The sequence below is a fragment of the Drosophila ficusphila genome, unplaced genomic scaffold, assembly GCF_018152265.1.
Source record: "Drosophila ficusphila isolate 14025-0441.05 unplaced genomic scaffold, ASM1815226v1 contig_791, whole genome shotgun sequence".
NCBI classification, from domain to species: Eukaryota; Metazoa; Arthropoda; class Insecta; order Diptera; family Drosophilidae; genus Drosophila; species Drosophila ficusphila.
The window spans coordinates 2,615,257-2,640,951 of NW_025064737.1; the positions used below are offsets into that span (position 1 = coordinate 2,615,257).

Consider the following 25,695-nt stretch of genomic DNA (forward strand, 5'->3'; position numbering starts at 1 on the left):
TGGATTTGATAGTATTTATTTAAAAGATATACTTCCATTTATATGTAAAGATATAAACTTTTACTTAAAGATAGTGTAACTTCTCTTAGGATACATTCTAACTGTTAGCTTAAAATGAATTTAACCAACACAACTCGTTTCGAGCACTAAGTAAACCATTCAGAAATAAAAACGGAATCAATATAGAAAAGGGTAATCACAATAATTAGTTTTTCTGCAAGTCGAGCTCTTGTATTGCAAATTATGAAAATATATTCACATAGTATTAACAATAAAATAACATATATATTTAGTTTATGACAGCGTAAAACGGTTTTAATTGTATTAGGGTCGCTCTGCGAACATTTTCAAGGTAACTACACAGGTCTAGATTCTACCTTCAGGTATTACAAGTCGTCGAGGGGAGGGTAAGGTGCAAAGTTGTAGGTTGTGAAAAAATGCTTAACACGTCCACTAACTAACATGTTAACAGCCCTAAGTTCTCTGAGTGAGTGTACTACATATTAATGTACTCAATTGGTTAAAGTTTTAGAATTCAGTCCCGCGGGACAGTATTTGAGCAATTTCGTATGTGGTTTTTGGAATTCGAATCTAATACAGATTGATTTTTGGTAATTACTCGGGATGTTGCTTAGCCCTGCAGTATTACATTGAGAATGAGTTGCGAAAATGTTTTTGGCGGGAGGCGCCAGTTTGGGTTCCCGTTGGTGCGGGTGCGCAGGGAATGTTAACCAAAATGAAGTGCCAAATCTAGTTGCTAACAAAACAGCCTCACTGAAACGGCAGGAGGCTGTGTGCCGTTGTGTTGAGCAGGCCCAACCGCTGCTTCTGCTTCCTCTGCTCCGTCATGTGGTCCTTGAGTTCGTGCAGCTGGGTGGAGAGGTTCTTGATCAGCAGCTGCGTGTCCAGGAGCTGCGCCTGCATGCTGCGCAACTCGATCTGCTCTCCGTCCGCGTCCACAGCCGCCAGGGACATGGCGCGCAGGCGGGGAACCATTCCAGGATCCCGGCCTTTACCATCGCGTACACATAGCTTTCGGGGCCGGTGAACTCAGTGGGATCCTTGACCTTTACAAGGACGATGAAGTACAGGTAGTGCCACATGTTGTGCTCGCTCTTGATGTGCTCCTCGAAGCTAACCGTCTTGTTGTCGAAGGCCGATCGGTTGAGGGAGCAGATGAAGCAGGTCGTCTTCAGGATGGCCTCTTTTTGCTGCTTCTCCGATCTCAGATCGGCGAAGGTGTCAATGATGACACCAAAAATGAGGTTCAGGACTATAATAATGACTATGAAGAAAAACAGCAGGTCGTAGATTACTCGAGCCACGAACAAACCCTCCTGGAAAATTAAAAAGTGCGTTGTGAATGTGAAATAACAGATCCAAATTATGCATGTACAGTGTACCTTGCTCGAAGGCGCTCTGAGTATGTCGCCAATGCCGCCACCATTCCGCAAGCCCTGGTTCAGTGTGGTTACTATGCACATGACGAGCGAGTCGCAGGATCGCTCCTTCACCTCGCCACCACCTCCATTCGCAGGGGCCACATCCTTTGCTGCTGCACAGTTGCCCAGTTCATCTGGAGCCGCACAGGCATCTCCTGGTACAGGCACCGATAACGTCACGGGAACAGCCGGAGGCGATGCGTTGTCCTGCTCCTCGAAGTCCACGCTAACCAGGAAATCGTCCTTGAAGAACATGTAGCCAATAATCGAGAACAAGTAGACCAGGATCAGCGCCAGCACAGCGGTCAAGACAATGGAGCGCCCGTTGCGAGTCACTGATCGAATTACATTGACCAGCGTCTCCTCGCGATAGACCACATCGAAGAGCTGCAAAAGCGTTTTGGGATAGGATAAGTCTTGTATTTAAAAATAGTTACTATAACTTACCAGCAAGGAGTAGAAAAAGGGATGGAAGATTAGGCCGCAGAAGCAAAATGCTATATAAATGCAGTGGTAAAGTAACTGAAAGTCAGTTATAATTTTGATTAACTGCTTCTCCAAGGTGCCCTTGTTGCCCATTATGCTCACTATGTGAACGCTCTTGAGAGTGACCTATGTTTCATATATAGAATATGGTTAAAGGGAATTTTTATCAGGTAAAAAGTCAGCTTTATGTACCGTGACCACTCCCAGGAGGCAGAGGGTTGACTCTGGGCCAAGTAAAAAGATGAAACGTAGGATCACGGAACCGATGAACGTTCTTATTCCCGACTCACGGGGCAGTGTTATCACAATCACCAGTGAGAATATCGTAATGATCCAGAACAGCAGGGAAATGTGCGAGCTGAGCTCTGAAAGGGATCGAAAGGAGTGGTAAGTATTGAGCCTACATTGTTCTTCAAGTATATTATTATATTCCTACCTGGCACAGTGTTATCAAAGGGGTAGAAGAAGGCCACTATCATGTTGATGACGACCACACAATTGAACAGGATATTGCTCCACAGGGACATGTAGCTGCTGATCCAAAATAGCAAGGGTTGACCTGAAAAATTACAAAACATAAGGTCCAGTCTGAAAATTCCACATGAGTTCTCATGCTTCCTACTTCTCAGCTTCTTTTGCCACTTCATTTCGTTGAACATCTCCTCCGCCTTGTCAAAGAAGTCGGCCACCTTGGATCCCTGGTCGTCCCGCTCGGCGGTGTTCAGGATTTTGATCTTAGTGTCTGTGGTCAGGTACTCACAGATCTCGGGAATGGGAAAGACGATCTGCTCCAGAGTGCGGTCGTTGCGGACAATCTGGAAACGAAAGTGCAGGGATTAGCTAATCAAATATGAAGATGAGGATCTAGGGGAGCACCTCAATCTGGGCAGTGTGCGTGGCGTAGTACATCAGGGCCTGACTCGTCTTGGCGTCGAAGCTGGCGGACTGGGGATCCTCGGACGCCTTGAGCAGACCCGCCAACTCCTTGTTGTGCTGCGCCAGCTGGTGGCACAGGATGTATATGTTGTGGCCCACCTCGCGCGGACTCACGGTGGCGTCGTCGTCATCCGACCCGGCGTCCGGCTCGTCGCCGTCGTCCTGCTCGTCGATCAGCTCCTCCTGGTGGTAGGCCTTGCAGGCCACCTCCACCAGCTGCTTGGGGTTCATGTTGTACAGGATGCGCTCCGCGTTCTCGCTGTCGCCGCGACTCTCCATGATGGCCAGCAGCAGCTTGGAGGCGTTGTTCTTCAGCTCCAGCACCAGGTCCATCCGGTTCTCGCCCAGCGGATTGATGTTGTTCAGAATGAGCGCCGTGATGATGTCCAGTCCGTTCGACTCGTGGGTGGCGATGCAGTTCTGGTTCTCGTGGCACGGCCCCTGGCAGTACTCCGTGAGCGCCTCCAGCGTCTGGTTGATGAGGGCCACATTGTGCTCGTTGATGTACAGGCCCAGGAGACCCAGGCCGCCCGTCGTCGAGCCGCAGATGCAGTCGAGGAACATGAGGGTCTCCGAGACGAGGTTGTTGTTCGTCTTGTTGTTCTGGTTGCGCAGCAGGTTCTGCATGTCCGGGTTGTGGTTCTCGCAGAGCAGCTGCAGGAAGCGCAGGATGGGCTGCATCACGAGCACCTTGTTGGAGAGCTGGTTGCGCTGCTCGCGGCTGTCCTTGTGCTTCTCCAGCTTCTCGGCCAGGATGTCCTCCAGCGGGCTGTTCACGCTCACCGCCGAGCTCTCCTCGCCCGAGTGGATGTTCCTGGCGGTGCCGTAGGCCCTTGCAGTGGCCAGTCCGGCGTTGTGCAGCTCCCGCTTCAGCTCCTCGGTGATGACCACCCCATTGCTCTTGAGGCCGTGCTTGCGCGAGATCTTGTCCAGCTCCAGGCCGGCGTCCTGCTTGTGCTCGTGCGCCTTGGCCGCGATGTCGGTGGTGTTCACCGTCACGGTGGACTTGATCTCCTGCTGGGCGTCCTTCATCTTCTCGAAGAAGACCTTGAAGAAGGCCTGGTTGAGGTCGTCGCTGAGGAACTTCTGGAACATGCCCTTCTGGATGATGGGGTTGCCGCCCTCCAGCAGCGCGATGCCCAGCTCCACGGCCTCCACGAATATGTTCGGCGAGTGCACCGACTTGATGACCAGCTCGACCACCAGGTCGGAGGCTCCCTCCCTGTCCAGGTGGTTCTGCATCTCGTGGAGCGTCTTGCCCGCCCGCTGCAGGTACTTGGCCCCCGGCCCGTGGGTCACCAGGTGGTGCTGCTTGGCGGGGTCCGCCGAGGGCGTGGCCCGCAGGGGCAGCTCCTCCTCCGGCAGCCTGGGCGCACCCTTGCTCTGGAAGTAGCGCAGCAGGAGCGTCTGGCGCAGGGCGTCGCCCTTCTCGCCGTAGTTCACGTCGATGGCCATCATCTCGCGCAGCGTGCGCAGCACCTTGACGCACATGCGCTCCTCCTTCTCCTCCAGCAGCTTCTCGGTGTGCTTGATCAGCTTGCGGATGAAGCCGCCGCTCTCGCAGCGCTTCCGGGCCTCCGTGCCGGCGGGGAAGAGCAGCTCGGAACGGTACAGGATGTCGACGAGCAGCGAGAGCTCCGCCTCGACCACCGGCTTCAGCTGGTCCTCCAGTAGGGAGACGATGTCCTGCAGGCCCTCGATGATCGAGCGGTCCCAGCGCATCAGGCTGGCCGCCTGCTGGGCCTCGTACTTGGGCTGCTTGGAGGCCAGCAGCCACTTGGTGGTCTGGCGGGTCAGCATGGCCGTCTTGCTGGACATGGTGGCCACCTGCTGCTCCAGCTCCGGCGGCAGGGCGATGCTGCGCATCTTGGCCGACTCGGTCAGCGTGCGGATGCAGTTCTCCACGTTGAAGCGATCGCCCAGGGAGAGCCAGCGGCACTGGGTGAGCCGGTGGGCCGCCTGGAGTAGCTGCACGAAGATCAGCTGGCGCGACTGGACGATGGCGCTCTGGTCGGAGAAGGGGCTGGCGAAGAAGCTGCTCAGCAGGCTGGTCACCCCGGAGAGGACGTAGGCCTGCAGGGTCTTGTTCCCGGCGGCGGAGGGGTTCGTGATCAGCTGGTTGATGTCCACCAGGAAGCTCTTCTCGAAGAGGCTCCACATGTGGCCGGAGGCGTAGATCTCCTTCATCTCCACCTCGGTGTCGATGTAGCAGTGCGTGAGGAAGTCCACGTAGGCCTCCTTCACCTCGGGCATGCAGAGCGGGTGGCAGATGATGGTCACGATGTCGTCCAGCGAGAGCAGGTTGTTGCACTTGATCTCCGTGTAGACGTTCTTGCCCATCGTGCAGCAGGCGAGCAGCTTCACCAGCTCCACGTGGTACTTCAGCGGGCTGTCGTCGCCGAGCTTCTCCACGCGCAGCATCTGCTGCTGCATCATCTGCACGAAGTGGTTGAAGGAGCCCTTGTCGTTGTAGAAGACCAGCACGTCCTCGCCGGAGTTGATCAGCTCCTGCATGACCATGTCCTGGCAGCGCCGGATGAACTGGTTCTCCGCCCGCACGATCGTCTGCAGGAACTGCAGGTACGCCACGTGCCGCCCGTGGATCTCGATGCAGTGGACGAAGTGCTGCACCACCTTGTCCGTCACCTCGTTGCACAGCGCCAGGTTGTCCTTGAAGATGGCGCACACGGTCTTCGCCTCCAGGATCTGCAAGATCACCAGTGAGTGTTTAGCAAGAAGCTTGGTAAAAACCTTTTCTTTTCCTTCAGCTTTAATGGTTTTTATAAAGGCATCCGATGGTCTACATGTACTAGAATCTTTGGTTAGCTATTGGCCGCAGCAATATAAATCTACTTTGATTTTTAGCGAAGTACAGTACTCTACATAATTTGGTTAATCATTAAAAAATAAACCTTTCTCCAGTAAGGTGCTGTAATCGTATTAGGTGTTAACTTTTTGGCAGTCTGAAGAAGAGCAAAGGATTTTCATTTAACGTATAACAGAATACATTTAAGTGGAAACTCATGATCAATTGGAAAAAGGGTTATAAATGTTATAATCCTTGAAGAATTCATAAATATGTTTTATATACCATATCATCACATCTATTTTCAAGATACTGCGACTTAGAAGGACATAGGTGCATTTTGTATAATTTTCTAAGAGAAAATTGCAACTTATACGTTGAATGTTATTTTGGTTCTGATTGGATAAATAAATCTCCTCCCCTGTACTCTGTCAACTGCTCACTATGTTATATCAAAATAGATCATATCATACCATATATCATAAATATCATATATCATATAAGTACATATGAACGGGTTCCATAATTGATATAGAAAACATATAATGTTATTACAAACTGACAATCTAGTTCAAATTCTTACTTTTGTATTTTTATTAATCATGGTTATTTTTGAAAGGAACTTACGCCCGGATTCAGGAAGAGATCGAGGTGGTTGTGCAGCAGCACCTGGTTCTGCTGGTTGCCGAGGCAGAAGTTCTGCAGGAACTCGTGGGCCAGGCACATGAGCTCCTTCATCAGCTCGTCGTCCTTTTCGTCGTAGGGGTTCTGGAGGAGATCGAGGACGACGGTGTGGACGCCGACGTTGCGGAGCAGGCGTTGCTCGTGCTTCCGGGGCTTGACCACCGATCCGGGACCGGAGGCAGTCACGCAGAACTTGTTCATGCGCATGAGGATCTCCTTGACCTTGCGGTACTCGTTCCGCTGCTCCTGGGACAGGGCGGCATTGTACTCCACGTTGACGGCGTCTCCGCCGGCGTCGGTGGCCCCGCCCAGCTCATCCGTGGCCTTGGCCTTGTACACCCACAGCTCCGACTTCTCCACGCTCTGCCGCAGGATGTCCAGGTCGGACTTGATCTGCTTGTACGACTCCACGTCGCTGTCCGACACCAGAAGTTGCACCTGAAAGCGGAGACGGAGGACAGGAGGACATTTAGTCTCGAACTGCCGGATGAGCCGAAGGTTTTGCAAAATCATGGGTACATACAAAATCAAAAGATCGGTCGGTACGGAATGCGGTGTGAGTCCACTTTGTTAGTTGTGATTTTTTAAACTAGTACATGAGTTCAATTGCGTGAATATACGGTTATATTAGTTTATGTGGTATCGGATTAGTGAGGTCGAGTCTCGATTTAGAGAAAGAGATAGAGAGTTAGCGCATGCAAACACAAGAGAGAAGACGAGCATTAGATCATTCGGTGAGTTAGTGCAAGTAATTCTATACGATATCCGCGGCCAGCCGCAGTCTTTTCTACCACAACTGATATCATAATCAAATCAGTCCTATGGCTGTCAATGATTTTCCCTACCCGTTACTCTCAAGTGAATACAATGTTCTTATAAGTAGAAAAAAGGAATTGCAACCACATAATAATAATATTACATATATGATTGGTCAGAATTAGCTAGGTCAGGATTCTAGTCAGTTTTTCCTGTTCGACTATCAAGGTATTGAGAACTATCAAAGGGCAAATACTGGTTTTAAAGAAGTAGATTCTTGTTATTCGTACGCAACGGATGTCTATAAACAGCATTTGCCACGCCCAGAAATATCGAGTTCCTGTGGCTTACAGCTTTGATGGTGCAGTACTCGGATTTATCATACTGATTCTGGTGGTAAATCCTGGTAAAAATATTTATCAGAGTAACGGGTAGCAAATACTTGGGTTGCTTGACTACATCTTTATTACTCACTACAAGTAAAAGTTAATTTGTAAATAAATTTGTCTTAAATATTTGAATTATCTATGATATTTACTACTTTTGCAATAGCATGCAATGAATTTGCAATAAGTAAGTAACTAAATATTGTACTTGCTTTCAATACACTAATTTGTAAAATTATGCGATATTTTTAATATACAACTAAACTATGCTTCAAGCTTGCTTAACCTATTATAGAAATGTGATTAAATATATGTTGCCTTGCGTATTTGATAAAGATTTATAAAGCACTTAAAAGGTATATGAACCATGAAGCTTTATAAATTGTTCTGCTTACTATACTTTCCCTGGCAACCTACCTGTCGAAAAGCCTGGAGGACCTCCTGGCGCTGGCTGAAGTGCCGGAAGAGGAGGTGCAGGGCTCCCGAGACCAGAGGCGCGTAGTCGTGCATGATCAGGTGGAGGAGGACGCGCAGGAAGGTGCGACCGCCCTGGCCATCCAAGTCCAGGTTGGCGGCGTCACTGCGCTCGCAGTCGAAGATGCACTCCGCCTGGATGCCGATGGACTCCAGGTCGATGTTCTTCTGGCGGGCAGCCGAGGCTGCGGCTGCTGCTGCTGCGGCAGCTGCCACGGACTCGGGGTTCTCCAGGGGATCGGTCTCGTGGGAGCTGCCGGGCGTCTGGGGCGTCTGCTGCGGCGACTGCTGCTGCTGACCCGCCTCGTTGTTGGCGGCCGAGGCGGCCACCTCGGACTCGTCGAACTCCCGCTTGAATATGGAGAGCAGGCAGCTGATCCGGTAGTCCAGGCGCACGTCCAAAATGAACTGGAGAATTTCAATGATCTTCAGCTTGGTGTCCATCACCAGCGGATACTCCTTCATCAGCTGGGAGACGGACTTTCGCTGCTGCAGCGAGATGCTGGGAGCAGCGATGGCTTGACCCACCGATCCCAGTGCCAGCGACGTCATCACGGTGTTCATGTCCCCAATCGAACGCAGAACTCCGCCCTCGGCTGGAAAAGTAAGTTGTACAAATCATTGAATCATTTAAAACAAAAACTAAAGGATTGAGAAAAATACTTTGGTGTGGGAAATAAGTTTTTGTTATAAACTTACTAATTTAACAAACTTGTTTGAAATAATACTTTTTTAAATAGCAAAGGTTTTTAACAAAAGAAAGCTGAAGGTAGGTATGTTTTTATAAATGTTCTACTACTAACAGAAATGATATCTTCCTTTGAAGTTCAAGTCTTTTAAACTTCTTACCCTCTGTGTTTGTCTCTTCTTCGACAGCTTGTTAAGAGAAGGGCAATGTGCTCAAATTGATGAAGTTATCCATAAGTGTGGATATCTCTAAAATACTCACAATCAATGTCCGTGCTGGCGAAGGCTCCCGACGAGGTGTCGGACACGCAGTCCAGGATGGAGAGCAGTGTCTTAGTGAGTCGCAGGAGATCGCTGAAGCTGTAGAACCCGAAGTATATCAAGTCCCTAGCCAGCTTAACAACCTGAAACAGAATTTCTTTCGTAAGTAACGATTAATATGGAATGGCTGCAGAGTTTACCTCAAAGGTGAGTTTATTCTGCTCCTGATCCGTGAAGAGCCACACCTTGGTGGCCACGTTGCACAGGTAGTTCTCCACGAAGGCGATGGTTGTGTTGAACTTGGCCCGGCAAGCCTGTTTGTTTTGGTCCGGCTGCTGGTTCTTGCCGTCGTAACTGAAGGTGGAAATAGCAATCACATCTTACTGAGTGCACCCACGCAAATACTTACTCCATGATTGACATTTTCGAGGGGATTTCGCTCCAGAGACGGGCATACTTCACAGGAGTCACTGGCTCCTGCGGATCGCGGTCCACGTGGAGGTGCAACATCAGGCGGCAGAAGGAAGCTCGCAACTCATAGGGCATCGTTTCATCCGACATGCATCTGTGAAAGGTTACAACATGTAATGTGGAGCTCCATTTATCAAGATAATCCTACTTCAGAATCAAATCAATGTCCAGGCGAGGAGAGAGTTCGTTCAAAGCCAGGTACTGCCGGTTGAGACACATGTTGGAGAACAGATTCAACTGGTGGCGATAGTAGTTCAGTATGGCCGCCTCCTGCTCTCCGCCATCGCAGCTGGCCAAATCAGCCATGGAACGGGAAGTCTGTCAATCCGCGAAATGAATGCATAACAAGAATGTCATTATTAATTAAAAGTTAGAGGATATCTTAACTTGGTATCTTAACTTGAATAGTAGTTGGATGAAATACAAATTGAAAGTTTTTCTTGCAATGATAAACTAACTTTAAAACATGCATTTGGAAGTTTTAAACAACTTGACCAACTTAATTAAATTCAGAGAAGGAGTAATGTTAACACTTTGGGGAATCGTTGATCCTTAAAGGCAATACACCCTTCTATGATATTTATACTTATGAGACTTCCTCTCCAACCAAAATCATGTAGTTTTACTCAATCTAGCTCTTACTTTAGTTTCAGGTCTCGATTAGGAAGTTCTTTAGGTTAAGCACTAATATGAAACTAACTACATAGGTGAATATAGGGGACACCCACCGGCTGTCCTGTCCACTTGAGGTGGATCTCGTACTTGTCCGCCGTGGCGAAACCGTTCTCATCCTCGTTCAGGCTGGCGCTGTCCCAGGTGGTGGTGGTGGAGGTGGACTGCACGTCGGAGCGGTCCTCGTCGTCGCCGGCCACCTCGGCGAGCGTGGCCAGGCAGACGTCCTCGGAGGTGCCCTTGTAGCAGCGCGCGGAGGCGGAGCCGCTGGGCCGCAGGGCCTTCACCATCGTCTCGATCAGGATGTCCTTGTTCTTGTCGCTGAGCACGCTCTTGCAGATGAGCTCCTGGGTGACGGCGATGGCCTTGCGATTGGACACGCACAGGTCGGAGAGGTAGTCGAGGAAGCGCGAGTCCCAGTTGTGCATGTTCTTGCGCACGAGGCCCACGAACGTCTCGATCTCGGCGGCGGTGATGTGCTTCTCGAGCAGCTTGCGGTTGTTGTGCAGCAGCGCCGTGATGGTGTCCTCCGCCAGGATGTCGTAGCCGATCTGCTTCTGCATCAGGCCGAAGTGCTTGGCGATGTACTCCTGGTTCTTGCGGTAGTCCTGCTGCGAGAGCCGCAGGATGCGGTAGCACAGCCGGAAGATGTTCTTGTAGGGGCTGTTCTTCGGGTCGCTGAGCTCGTCCAGCCGCAGGAAGGGTCCGTCGCCGGCCGAGTGCTCCTGGAAGGGGCCCTGCAGGATCTTGAACAGCTGCTTGAGGATGTACTGCTCGCGCAGCAGCTTCTGCCGATCGCGGATCGGGTTCTTGATGGTGAACTCCAGCGCCTTCGTCTTGTTCTGTTCGTTCTCCATGCCGGCGATGAAGTAGACGATGTCCTGCAGCAGCGAGATCAGCGCCCGGCGCTCGTTGATCGAGATGCTGCCGTTGTCCAGCTTGCTGGTCACCGTGGCCAGCACCTTGCACGCATCGTTGGCGAAGTCCAGGTCGCGCACCTCCACCGGCGAGACGGGGATCAGCGCGAAGGCCTCCTTGTCCTCCTTGATCGGCGAGCAGCAGACCATGGACATCACCGGCTTGTCGTCGTCCGCGTCGATCGGAATGGAGGTGGCGTGCACCCACGTGTTCGAGCAGATGTGCTGCAGGCGCACGTAGCTTGACTGCGGCACCAGGCTGTCCGGGCGCGCCATCGTGGTGGCGTCCAGGACGAACACCGAGGCGATGTCCGCGGAGTACGGCACGGACACCAGGCGGTACTGCTTGCCCTTGGGCTTGTCTGAAAGACGGGGGAAGAATAAATTAATTACTTTCAATATAATTTCATATGGGATGCTATTAAGTACTCGCTATAATTAGTTTACAGTGGGAAAGAACAGCCAACCTACTTGAAGAAACCTTTTACCCTTTAATCGGTTTAAAAAATGTCGCACGCAGGTGGATGTTTAAAGTTAAACATTTATAATACCATAACCATTATCATATATTATATAATATATTACAAGAATTGACCAGAGATACCACACCAAGTAGGTGTGGCACCATTTACAAAAATCTGCATTTAAATTTCCAATTTGTTGAATTATTCATAACTTTGGAAGTAAAGTTGTTTAATGATATGGATAGAGCGACACGTTTAATGGGTCGAAAAAGCTACCTTCTTCCTCTAACACACTTTTCTCAACAGAACAGATTTAATTAATAATAATAATAATAATAATATATAATAATATAATATATATAATATAACTTATAATATATTATAATAAAACTTTCAGTAGAGCTTACCGTTCAGCGTGGAGTTCATGGTAGAGCAGCTGAGGCCCGAGTCCTTGCTGCAATCGCCCAAGTGCAGATCGTGTCCGGAGGCGGAGGAGGCGCCGGCACCGGCACCGGCCGCTCTGGCGGACACATCCGCCTCCGCCTCGGCGGCCAGGTAGTGGCCGGTGGCCAGGTGCTTGAAGCGGTAGAGGGAGTTCCAGTCGCCGGCGCCGCCGCGGCAGGAGTCGTGCTGGACCACCTCGATCTCCCAGAGCGCCTTGCTGCTGGTGGCGGCGGTGGCGCTGGTCCGGCCGGTGGTGCGGAGGAACACGTGGTACTGCTTCCGGTACTCGTCCATGGTGAGGAACTTCTCCTGCTCGGCGTGGAAGAGCCGCACCACGTCGCCGCCCTTGAGGATGTGCTCCTGGTTCTCCTTGTGCTCCATGAACAGCGAGATCTTCCACGAGGTGGACGAGTTGAGCACGTTGACCTCCTTGCAGCCCGGGTTGTCCGGCAGCTCGTAATTGGCCGCCACGTGCAGGTTCTGCTGGTCGGCGTTCACCGGACTGAGGATCACCTTGTCGCCCACCACCACGTAGTCGCCGATGGAGCGCAGCTTGTAGAAGGGCTTGATGTAGAACCAGGAGCCCTCGTTCCCGTTCGCATCCAAATAGACGCGCATCGCGTTCTTCTCCAGCAGCGACGGCAGCCGCTTGTTCACCGTGAGATACTTGTTGGACTTCAGGTGGAGCAGCTGCACCACCGCCCGTCCATATTGGATGGAGGTGCCCAGCAGCTTCTTGTTCTCCGTCTCGTTCTGCTTCTTCTCGATCTCCGCCGCATGCTAGGAAAATGAAAACCAATAATTTTAGTTAAAATTTTGAGGAACTAATTTAAGTTTTAAAAATTTATAACCGACCTCGGACGTATAATTATTTATTAAAAATTAAATTGTATACAATTTGTTACTTATACCTCTAATTTATAAAATGTTTAACCACCTCTAGCCTTGCTTATTACTAAAGATTTTTTCAAAATATTTCCCTCGATCTTTTTGCATCCGTTTTTAAAACTATAAAATTTAATTGCCTGAACTATTAAAAGCTTACTGGGAACTCGGTTGCAATGGGTCCATAAAAATACACTTTTGAACCCTCAAATGTAATTTTTCTGATGTCAGCGACTGTTAAAGTGAACGATCAAATCAAATCAATTTAATAAAACCAATATTTGACAATGCTACGATATAAGCGAGATGGATAATGCAGAAAAATGGCTTTTTAAATAAGCACAAGTAATAAAATAGACATTTAGAAATTCTCGGATTTCCAACTATGTTAAAATAAGTTATATAAAAAGGTATAGAATAGTAATTTTGTGTTCAACTTGTGAGTAGAGTATATTTTTCTGAACTTACATGCAATCGCTTGAGTAGATTGGGATCTGTATTGGAATTGGCCGACTGCTTAGCTGCTTTCCAAAACTGTTTTTGGGCGGAGTATCGGTTCATGGGACATATCTTGATGAGACAATCTGAAAATGGAAAATGTATATAGCGAACAAATTAAGTATGGTTTTATATCCATACTTACCCCTGAACTTTTTTGGCGGGCAGCTCAGGTCCCCAGCTTCGGGGCAAACCACCGTGCGATCGTCGACCAATCTGCGGAATGGAGTATTACCTTTAGTGGAATGCCATGGAACAACAGGTGGCACCGGGGGATCCTCCACCTCCGGCTGCCAAGCTCGAGGAGGGCCTCGTTCAGCCTGGACAATGGTACTTACCCGAGAGTGCTCAAGAAACCGCACACGCTGCCCTCCGCGTAGAGGGACACAATGTCCCCCAAGTGCAGGAAGCTCGCCGAGCCAATTATGTTGTCGCCCATGTCGTCGTCGGCCTCAGTGGGTTGCTACTGGAGGAGGCGAGGATTGGATCTGTTCTGGGTCTCGATTGGGGGCTGGAGGTTGACTGTTGGATGTGCCGAGTGTGTGAAGTGGCCTCCGCCGCCGGGTGGCACAACAATGGGCCTCCGCCCGCGCTCCCCGCTTGCGTGCTCCTCTCGCTCTTTTCCTTCTCAGCTGGGGGCTTTTGTTCGGGAGGCGCAGTCGGTTACGCGAGTTAATTGCAATGATTTGTCGTCCTCGTTGTGTCCTGCGGGGTTTAGCAAAGAGAACAAAGTCATGGGTTTGCTTACATCTCGAGGGGCACATTGAGAAGCCTCTTCAGGATAACTCTTGGGCATTACAGGTGCTTTGATATGAAGATTAGCAGTTTTTGGTTCTTGAGTAGCACTTGCTTCTTAATACTGTCATTTTTCGGGTTATAAGTTTATAGTTTATACAAAAGTTTAAATAAAAAGGTATCCTAACTTGATATATATAGTAACTTTGCTTTCTAGTTTTTCATTATGGTTGTCACTTATAAATTAAATGTATATGATGGGCTTCCTTCTAATGTTTTCTATTCACCACGCTTCCCGTGAGATACCAAAATGTGTTATTAAAGCCACCTAGCCAATCGCAGGAAAGCACTTAAATTTTTTTGGGTTAGCTGTCTATAAAATATTCATAGAAAACCGCACGACCATCCCCACATTCCCATATTCCATATCGTGCCTTGGGGCAGTCCGGAGAAAGTCCAATATTTTCACCCCTTAGCGAGATGGCAAGTCGCCGGTTTAATACTTCCAATAAACATTTATTCCTGGTGTCCGCATTCTAAATGTACCAACTAAAGTTGTCACATTGAACGACTTTTGTAGACTTTAAGCTTTTATGCTTTATATGAATTTCCTTTTATTATCTGGACATAATGGATGCATTGGAATGGAAGGAACAAAAACAAAACACATTTCCACACTACATCACAATAGAATGAGGCAAATGCTTTCATTGTTTGGCAAGTTTCATGGAAGCATGCCACAAAAGTTTGAACAGGGGCTTTTCGTTTGAAGGATTCTTGAATGTTGTCTAAAGTTTCAAGTCAATGCGAAATTTTCTTCTAGATAATAAAACTTTTAGGTAAAATATCTTTTGAAATTGCCTTATAAAAGTTAACGTATCAAAAAAATCTATTATTTGATTTGCCAAATTTTAACCATTCCTTAAAAGAATATTTTCTTAAAACTTCCTTAAACTTCGGTACTTAAGGCCTGAATTAAATTAAAGTGCTTTCTGTTTTAAGTAAGTATTCTGTTTAAGTAAGTATTCTGTTTAAGTAAGTATTCTGTTTAAGTAAGTATTCTGTTTAAGTAAGTATTCGTTGGGTAATAGCCAAACCAAGAGCAACCAGCAATGAATATTCTATGAATACTAAGCCTTTGGCGACCTTAGTTTTATTTCAGTGAATCTTTTATTAACGATTCAATTAAAAACTATTGTTTTGATAATTTTAAAGTAGAGAACACAAGCCATTAAAAATTATTTATTTATAATTTTTGTTCAAAATGTATCTGAATGACATTTCAATATTGCTGTTTATTTAGTATTGGGTGGCCAAACCTCAATAAATCCACTGCTATTTATTCGGAATTTTTTATTATTCTAATAAATTTGTTTCTGGTGATTAGTTCGGCTTAAGGCGATACATCGTGGGCATACTAATGAGCTGAGTTGTTTGTGCAACACGGAGGAGAGCTTAGGGGTAAATGGCTCCAGTTAATCGGATTGATTGACATCACAATTACGGAAATGTTTTCCCTGCGCCCCCAAAACTTCAGAGAAGCGAGAGCTTATAAGCTCAAGAATTCCGCCAAAACATCACTCCCGCCGAGGAAATGAGAAATTCACAACTCCCCTCTAGGCCAAGCCACTTTATGGGTCAGGAATTCAGCGAAATCCGGCTCAGCAGAGAGGCAACATGGCAACAGCCATCTGCTCAAATATGTTCATCTTGTTAGCAGTGATGGAAGGAAGCAGATGACTGACGGCAGGAAACGAGGACTCTTCCCCGACAAGGAGACAGGGGCCTCGGAATTCGGAATACGGAATTCGGAAGGCATGTTGCTCCATCGGGACAGCTGTGCCCTCAGCCCAAGCAGCCCACTCCTTAATCAATTTTCTCCTAGGGTGCGGGAGGGTTTTCACGTTTTCCGGATGACGATTTAATCTGTTTGCCAACAGAGCAATTATTTTTTTATCACAACAAACTGTGGCGCTGTTGCCTAATCTGTGGCTGCCCGCCATCGACCCACCTGCTGAGTGTGGCAATTAAAACGGAATTTATTAGAGAATAAATTCGGTTGGCCAGGGCTTCAATCAAATTACGCGGTCGAATAACAATAATCCAGCGGTTAGCTTAAACAAAATCACACACAAAATGTGGATACACACACAGGGCCCTCAGTATCTATGAGTGGGGGGGGCTCAGATATTTTGCCTATTTTTTCATTTTCATTTTCGTTTTCGTTTCATTGTGGCGGAAGCTGGCGTTGGCTTCCCTGGGATCTGTTTTTCCAGGTGTACATTTTCATCCCGTCGGCCAAGTGGCCAGCAAACACTTACGCTCGCTCTTTTCTTTTTGTTTGGGCGCTTTGTAAACACAAAATATCAGTGCACGCGGCCGCGCAACATTAGGAAATAGAAAACTGGGATGATTAATGTGGGAATTTTGAGGCCAGCTCTTTTACTTTTAATTTGCAGCAGCCCGACGACGAAATGAAACGGTCTACAAACACCGAGCGCTCGAGCGAAAATGTTGGCCAAAGTTCGCCGCAATCGGCCCGAAAAGCTGGGCCAGGAGCTTGCAGGAGCTTTTCCGCTTTTCCGCTCCGCCTTTGAGTGGAATCCCGACCACTTTCGCTCAAGGCACCCACAACTTTTCCTTTCATTCATGGCTTCCCGTGGAGCCTGAGCCCTTCTTCTTGGCCCATTCCGACAGGCTTTACGCATCAGCGCTGCGAATTAGCTGGGTTAGTGGTGCCACTAGCCTTTCAATGGGCCACTACACACTAGTCAGGCCTGGCTTTGTGCCTCCGCCTGAGTGCCCCTGCCCTCCGCCCTCCACTGGCTCTCAGCCTGGGCATGTGCAGATTTGATTTCACTTTTCCGAGTCTCCGGCCTAATGCGATTCCGCCCACCAGGTCAAGGTCGCCGGTGCGACTTTTGTGTGCAGCAGCTTCCATGAAAGTGCGCCCCTCGATAAGCCTTTGTTTTGGTATGAATCAAGAAATTCTGTAAACACTCGTTTTAGCCAGATTGGTTTATCCGCCCTAGTAAACAGATTCTCTCTGCTGGATTTAATGTGTGAAGAGCTAATGTGTAAGGAAACTGGAAACAAAGCTGCTTCTCAGCTTGTTAATGTGACAAACTGAACTAAAACTATGAAATACTTTACCATAAAAGCCTATGAGCAGGACTTTAAATAAAAATGGATATTAAGTGTGGAAATTACGATTAAAATGCTTATGTTACCTGCTGTAACTTGGTTCTCATTTAAATTTGATTCGTCTTTGAAAAACAGTCATGAATGGAAACCCAGGTGCTTGAGTATAGGTATTCTCACAGTTTTCATGGTAAAATCATTTAGCAATTTTCATTATTAACTAGCTTCATCAGAGGGTTTAGACTGACCTTAAAGTCTCTTGACTATAAAACTGTACATCTTAACTTGTTTGTAGGAGAATACTTATATCGTTTTTTTTTTGTATTGTCATTCTAACTGCACTAACTAAGTCCCGCAAAACAAATTTTGTGAGATATTTATTCATTTTATTAGCTTATGATGTCCATGTTTCTAAATGAAAATAAAATAAACGCGCTAAGAAATAATTGGTTGGTTAAGTTGAAACTTATGATTATAGTTCTGTTTAACATTTTCTTAGAAATTCGAGCTGCGGCTTTTGCCAGTGTTGTTTAATTTTATGTTTACATTACGTAAATGGAATGAGTGCGTATGACTTAAGGCAGTGGTCTGCTTTACAGACTTCAAAAAATCGATTTTTTTTTTTTGTCTTAAATCTATTCCAAAACTATCCAAGAATATGTGTTCAAAATTTTAGAGGCCAATTCGACATATTTTCGAAGCTAGATCAGTTTTAGTGGCCGAGCGTCGAGCAGGTTCGTATGTTCGGGCAGACTTTACAGCCCGTTTTCTCGAGTTTTTATTTTCACAAGTCTTGGAAAACGGTGCCGGTCATAGTAAAAACAATATGAGTCCGATCGAAAAAAACCAAAGTGATCTAGCTTCAGAATTAAATTATCTTCTATTTGAACTAAAAAAAATTGGATAAAAGTACTATTTAAATTACTTTTTTTGCAACTTAAAGTGAACTTTTTTTTCCAAAAAAGTGAATTTTTTTTTCAAACTTAGAAAAAATTTGGAATTTCGTCATTTCTTCGGAATTTTTTTAGTTCATATAGAAAAGGAACTTATAAAATCTGAAAAAAACTTTGGTTCCACTGCTTCAGATGCATCGCACGAACTCCATCACCGGCACCGATTTACAAGTGCACACTCCAGGCGCCCCAGATAAATCGTTACAACTTCCGCTAATTTCAATAATTTGCAAAAATAAAAATTGTTTTTTAAAGTTTAAATATAATATTATATCGTCTCAAAATTTCGTTTACCGCAAACATTTCCTTCCCTTTCAAAAAAATTGTTGAAAAAACGCTCTTTTTTCGGCTCCTAAAGCAGACCACTGCCTTAAAACAAAAACAACGCTATTGAAACATTGATTGCGTTATTGCTTAATTGTAGCTTGAAGTATTTATTATCCAAGAAAATGAAGTCCCTTTAACAGTATGTGTTTGAAAATTGTAAATCCATAGGCTTTAATAAAATTCATTAAAAAATCCAAGTTTGTTTAAGTTGTCAAACAGTAGTTTTGAAGTGCATATAATAAATTATTAATTTATCTTGTATGCCACAAATTATTCAGCCACCTCCACGATTAATCATACTTAGTGAAATATATACATTCTCATTCATACTTCTCATTCAGCTACTCTTTAATAACTCATGGACTGACCTAGCTCACTAAGTCATATTATCTCAATTTTGGTAGTCACATGACTTAGCGAGGATATAACGCTATCGACCTGTCGAGCTCGGCGATTTAAACTAGTCAAGCGATTACCGACAGCTCAAAAAGCAATCAGTTAAACAGAATAGCCGGGTGCGTAAATTAGCGTTCGGCGGTCAAGCCAGCCAGAAAGCTTTTTGGGGCCAAGTGGGTCGAATCACATGCGTGGGAAAAGCCAAATAAATAAACACAAGCCACAGGTGGTTGGCATGCAAACAGATGCAGACGTCGCCGTCAGCATCAGCGCCAGCGTCGCAGCGGCAGTGGCAGCGCAGCCGGCGGCGGCAGAGACGCCAGTCAGCTGACCGGAGTCGCGTGCGGCTTCCAACAGCTGAGAGGTAAAAACAGAAAAACCTAACAAAGGGGAGGGGAGAAAAAGGGAGAAACGCAATACACCAAACCGAATTTGTTTACATCCCGGGGCGCAGGCGTGGCTCAGCTTTAGACCAGCTTAAAAAGCTACTGGCAGGAGCTTAAAGCACGAAAGCCAAGGGATTTCAGAGGAGTCGCGAGGACTTTTCAGTAGTCGAGCAACGCGCAAGGCGCCACGTTGTCCCTCGCAGCCCGGGAAAGAAAGGAAAAGTGGAAAGTGGAAAGCCAGGCGTCGTGTTGAGCGGGCGTTGAAAAGTAGGCAACACTTGCTCCTGCTGCCTGGCCACGGTGCGTATGGGTGATGCGATGCTGGGCCAGTGAAATCCGATACGGAAAGCTCGGTCCGGGCGAAAAACGTCAGGCAGTTGTGGGTGAAAAATCAAAATTAACGGAAACAACAGAAATTACAGTTTGAAACACCGAAAATTGCCAGTGAAAACAGCAGAAGAACAAAGGGGATAAAAGTTCGTCCTGTGTGCGTGTGATAAAAGTTCCCCCTGTGTGAGTGCGCCTGTGAGAGTGTGTGTGTGCGCGCAAAAAGAATAGAGAAAGCAAAGCATCCCGAAGGAGTGGCACACAAAGTGTTTGCATAACTTAACTCGCGATATCCAGCCAGCGGCAGAGCGGCAGAAGCCAATAACTTGATTAAATGCCCCGAAACCGAGGCGAGGTCGAGGGCTGAAGACATGGATGCGCAGCAAGGATATCGCTGGTGATGTAAAGACGTAATGAAAGTTCCCAAAATGACCCCGAATAGTTTGCAGTGAGGCTTTTTGCGATTGAGGCGTGGTCGGGCCGGGCCACTCCATTCCGAAATGGATTCCGTCCGGACAGCCCAGTGTATCGTCTGCTCCGCTGTCGTTTGCGTCCTGCTCATCATCGCTGGCTTTGTGATTTTCATCATTGGTGTGTTTGCCTTGGGTCCAGCCATTGATGAGGTGGAGCAGCGCCGTGAAGTGGTCAATGCGACCACTCAATCCCTGGACTACGATTACGATTGAGCTGGGGAAACATTTTTGCGGTGTAGCAGTGCAAATGATAAAAACAATTCGTTTCGGGGGAGCTTTACGATTACATTTTCTGTCAGCCAAAGACTTTCGACCAACATTAAGTAAAGTAGAAATCAGTTGATGGTTTTCAATTTCTACAACATTGGCCAGTATCAGTAAATCATAATCGATTATTAAATACATAAAATAATCGATTATTAATAATTATACAATTCTTAGCATGGCTTATCAATAAGCGAAATGTCTTTGAAAATCTTCAACCTAACTTGTATTTCTATTGCAAATTATCCGAACCACTTGGCGGTCTCCCTGGCACACATATTCCCTCGGCATTCGCACAAAATCCGTTGGCCAAACGGGAATCTTTTGAGAAAATCCTTTCGCTTTGTTCGTGCAACCCAAATAGTTGCTCAAGCCCAACGAATTGCTGGGCATTAGGCACTTTAGCAACAATGGACCGAATGGGCGAACTCGACTCACTGAGGCACATCAATGTGCAATGCTTGAAATCATGCACAGAATGGTTCAATCCTGGCTGCCCCCGCTTTCCCCAATTTTCCTGATGGGTGGGGGGGGTCCGACTGCCATCAATCCGGCGGATTGGGACCCAGTGGGGCGAATCGGAATACGTACATCTGTTTGGCAATTCGTGTGTGAAAAATGCCCACGAAAATTGCCTACGAAGAGATGCTGCAAAGTACACAAAAATATAAAATGCGAATGGCCATCGGAGGGCGAGGAGGGGAGTGGCAACACTTTATCAAATTCGGCAGCAGGCGGGCGGAGGACGGAGGACGGACATCCTTGACTTGGTTATTGGCTTAGATGGCTTTCCCGGCTAAGCTACACACAAGGCCGGACCACAAAGAACGGACGGGGGAGAGTGGGCGGGGGAGAGTGGGGTAAAAGGGAAAAGGGATAAAGGTTAGAGCAACAGGGCGTGGATGTGAACGACTGAGGCGACAAAGTTCGGTTCAAAGTTTCAGGGCTTTTTTATTGAAGCTTTTGTCTGCTAGCGGCTCCTTGGGGAGTTGTCCTTGCTGCTGGGCTACTGGGCTGCTGGATCGCACATAAAACAATTCCCGTTTACAGAGGGCAAATTAAATTATCTCAAATTGGCCAGGGGGAGAAATTACTCGGGCATCCGCCCAACGACCTGATCGATATATTGTCCCAATTGAGCTCTAACCGCTTTCCGGCAGAGTCAATCAATCTGACCCTCTTGCGGTTGCAAATTCATCAGAAACTATTTCAGCTACCTGCAAGTCGGTGGAAATCAAGTTGGAAAACCACTGCGAATATTTCAATGAAGCATCATCAAATACGAGCCGCCATCGAACCAGATGTTCTCATTGTTGTCAGCCTGTCAGTTCGAATTACAGTGGAGCCACCGCCTCCCCCAAAAGGGCCTCCCACTCCCGCCCAGCTCCTCCCCCTCCCCCCTTGAGCCCACTATCACCGTGCACTGCCACATTCAATGAAGCCCGCAATCTGCAGTCCCCGCACACGCTGCACATACAACGAAATTGAATAAAATGCCAGCGACGGCACGTTCGCTATGTTAAATAGTTGAACAAAAACTGTCGGAGAAAATTCTCGGAGAGCTCCTCTGAAGTCGAAATACCCTTTGCCTCCCAGTGCGGAAAGTTTTTCTTGCGAGTCTGGGGATTGGGAAATTTAAATTCAAATAAAGTGGGCAGACGGAATCAATAAAAAATTATGTACCTTGGAAGTGCGCAAGATAATTTTCTACTAATAAAATACGATTTATTCGGTTTTAGGTAATGAATGATTTAGGATGAAAACAAAAGAGCAAGTGCTGAAAAACAATGCACCATTTAAAATCTGATTTTAATGACAAATGCAAACGAGGTTTTTAAAAAAAAAACTATAACCCTTTTTGGTTCTTTTCAGTGAAGGCCTACAACCATAAATACCCTTTTCAGACAGTTGAAGTTCATTAACTGGCTTATAAATGGACATGCAAAAATTTCAATAGCAAACAAATCGAAGTGTGAAATTCATTTAAAATCTTTTTGAAAGTATGAGTCAAGTCCGATTCATTTATGTGTAGTTGACATCACTTATTGATTTCTTGTTCAGTACGTTGAATGTGCAATAATATAAAATGTATGTATATGCATAAAATAAACAATACCATATGGAAGTTGTTGTGGCTTCACGAAACATAGAGGGTAACAGCTTTCTCTGGGGAATTCCTGTGTGATGCTCAGTCAGCTGAACTCGAGGGATTCTGGGAGCCTTGAAGCTGTTGAAGTCTAATCAACTATTTATTGCGATTAATAGAACACGAGTGCGGATGGGGAATCAGTAACAAAGTAAAACACAATTTAATATGATTTTAATTCGTACACTTTTTGTGGTCTGGGCCCTGTCTGGTTTTCCAAGCTATAGAAACGCATAAAGGATCTCGGCTCACCTGAGCAAAAAAACGGAAGGCACTCGTATAGTCAAGCAAACACAGACAGACGATGAGAGCACTCTCTGCCTCATTCAGTTTGCTTCATTGATAACACCCGACCTCCGGGCACACACACTCCCATTAATTGCAGCCAAGTGGACTCGGGCACTTGCACATTGCACAAGTGTGTGTGTGGTTGTGGGTTTATACTTTATTTACAACATGAAAATGTCGCTCACTCGATTTGTCTATTTATGTTAATTGGTGGCGCTCCCAGGCGCCATTCCCCTTCCTGAAACCTCGACACCAACTGCTTAATTCAGGTGCAAATTATGCACACGCTCATGCTCATGGGCAGCATATAGGAACATATAAATGAAGGTATGAATAAACAAACGTTTGCGGTAAAAATATTATGGGGCTTCGAGTCGGGTTTGACTTTTCAACGATTTATTTAATAATAATAAGCATAATGTGGTTAAGTAATAAAACAAAGCCAATAAGAAATCTAGAAAAGAGTCTGATACCACATAGGGTAATTTAATACACTCTATTGATATGAAAATATTTGACCGTAATTGTGTTTTATAGATCTATTAAGTCGAACGGTATTGACTGGGTATTAAAGAGTTAGAAACGCTCATATTATTGCAAATAGAACTTGGCAAAAAATGCAATTTGGCAGTGCCACGCAATCTTTATTCCGGGCAATTAAATTGAAATCATCGCGTGCACCAGTCCCAACGCGTCCCTTTTTTGTCCCTCTATTTTCCCCTACACTGAGCACAACTCTTTGGAAAAGTGGCTGCGGGCGAGAGCTCCATCTCCTGCAATCGTTTTCCGTCTCCCTCTATCCCCCAGCACCTGTCGGGCAGCCAACAATGTGGCGCTTAATTAAGCACGCGTCGGCCCTGTCAGCATCTCTTTTTCTCTCTCTCCCTCTCTATTCATCTCAGCCTGCAATCAAGATTTTTGCACTGGCAAATATTTTGAATGAATTTTTATCATGACATTTATAAGAGATTTGTGGTCCTTATCGGAGTAAAATGTAAGAAATCAAAATATTTTTTTTATTCTTGCAAAATATTCCCATAATTGTTCCCTTGATTTTTTCTTGAATTTATTTTCAAAGAAAATAAGAATGTGTATAAGTAAACAAAGAGCTGAAAACCCTACGACTACGTTGGTTGACTTTTGAGCTTTCATAATAATTTACCCGTTTGCAACTTTTTCAATCGAAAAACTAATGCTCATCAGATTATTTAAAGGCAGTTATTGATAAATTTACCCAATAAACATAAAGTAAGTTCAAATTGTGGTTACAGCTGTGTGCTCAATTTGAAAATATCCCACGCTCAGCAGATGTTCAATTCATTAATTTTTGTGATAAGAAAGTATTTTTCTTTTCGTGTAAAGACGAAACGATTGTGGAGCTGTTCGTTTTGCCGCTGGTATTGCATTGTAATTGATTGCGAGAGGTTTTCTGGCGTTTTTCGCTTTGATTTACTTTCAATTATTCAGCAAAACGAACCGGCGACATCGAGCGAGGGCGTGACTGCTAGATAATAGCTATCTAGGCAATTAGCCGGGGCCCAGGCGATAGGCTTATTGCCTTATGACCTACTTAAATCGGCGGCAAGCCCTTTGGGCAACCGGAAAAACCAGTAAATGGCAACAGGTTGCTTTCGCTGATTACTTACCTCTGGGAGCTGCTGCGAATGCGTATCCGAAAAGCGATTGCGTAGCGTATCCACTGCCCAGCAATTGAATCATCCGCTGATAGACAACGATCGTAAATCGAATTTGACTTTATATTTATTTTATTCAAATGCAAACACTTGGGGGCACTCGAAAGAACTTAATATATTTTCACCTTGAGTGCGCGCACTTAGCCGCAGAAAAGAGAATAATAATAAGTGGGGAACACCGCGAAAAACAGCAGACAAAGTAAAAAGGTAGAAACCGCACACAATAACAATAACAATGCCGGGGCAGCGAAGTCAACGCAGGCAGCGACGTCGACAGAGCTTGGCTTGTCAATACGACAGAGCCGTAAAAAACACGCGACAAACAATTCCGGTTAAAAGAGGGAAAGAGAGGCAAGATGCGAAACAACGTCAACAATTGGCTTTCCTGCCCCCGCGATCCCGTTAATCGCCCACCGGCAGCGCAGTCGCAGCGCAGCAGCAGCGAAAGGCAAACAAAACGCGCAACGCGATTGTCGATTTCTTCGCACTTTTCCAAGCACAATTTTTTCACTCAAACACACCCACAGCTTTTAGGCCAACAAATTGGCCATCATTCGGCGATAAATTAGCCGCTACAAGCGTACGAAAATGCAATTTTCCAGGGCGCCGCGTCATGCACGAAGTCGTGTTCCGCTTCCCGTCTTCCTCTCCCCGTCCGAAGTGCCAGCGCAGCGCAGATAAGGCGGACCGACGCGGAAAAACACCAGCGAAAACACGTCCGACTGACAGCGCGGTGGAGCAACAAGTGGAGCCATACGATCGATAGGCCTAGAGCGCCATATTCGATACAATCGATGTACTCAGTAGTTTTGTAATCGATCAGGGTATTCCCTAAAAGGTTGAATATACACATCCGATTAAAAAATTTTATTTAAGTGTTTACCTGATCGAGCTCTGATTGCGAGTATTTAGGACAAAGTTGAAGAAAAGACTATTTTTTTGTAAAAAAAATAAGTCAAAAGCAAAAGTTGGGCTTTAACAGTATTTTAAAAACTCGCTAGTTGTGAAAAATTTTTCCAATAATTAATTTTTGGGTCCTGCTTTGACGAATGTAGTAGTGGTAGTATCTGTTTCACCTGTTTTAGGAATACCTTAAATGTCTTTGGAAGAAAAGGCCACCCTGAAGTTACAACTGCAACCCTAAAAAGATTCATTTTCAAAAGGTTTAATTTTGCATGATCTGGCATCTTCGGAGATTTGATTGCAAAGCGCGAAAACCTATTTAGTACATAAGATGTAAATTAATGCATATTTTCTTGTTTACAATCTTAGTAACTTCAGAAACCCGTTACTCAA

The 25,695-nt window shown here is 46.2% G+C and overlaps 2 protein-coding genes across 5 annotated transcripts in view; one reads left to right on the forward strand and one right to left on the reverse strand.

Annotated features, from left to right (window-relative positions):
- Positions 1-25,130, reverse strand: LOC108090115 (inositol 1,4,5-trisphosphate receptor). The gene is given in 22 exon segments (XM_017188639.2): positions 1-986; positions 989-1,337; positions 1,404-1,829; positions 1,890-2,054; positions 2,121-2,293; positions 2,365-2,487; positions 2,551-2,743; positions 2,805-5,570; positions 6,298-6,792; positions 7,914-8,566; positions 8,820-8,846; positions 8,920-9,061; positions 9,119-9,272; positions 9,328-9,483; positions 9,538-9,707; positions 10,118-11,340; positions 11,850-12,666; positions 13,240-13,355; positions 13,415-13,485; positions 13,608-13,974; positions 24,352-24,538; positions 24,921-25,130. Coding segments are annotated over 20 exon segments (8,535 nt in total). The 5' UTR covers positions 13,709-13,974; positions 24,352-24,538; positions 24,921-25,130; the 3' UTR covers positions 1-771.
- LOC108090117 (glutamate [NMDA] receptor subunit 1) overlaps positions 19,370-25,695 on the forward strand; it is a 16,538-nt gene continuing 10,212 nt past the window's right edge. For 2 of the 4 annotated variants that reach the window (XM_017188644.1, XM_017188647.2), the window contains exon 1: positions 19,370-19,507. The gene's annotated coding sequence lies outside the window, so the exon portion shown is untranslated. Of the gene's footprint in view, positions 19,945-25,695 lie in introns of all 4 variants that reach the window. The other 2 variants (XM_017188645.1, XM_017188646.1) reach the window with 2 other exon arrangements.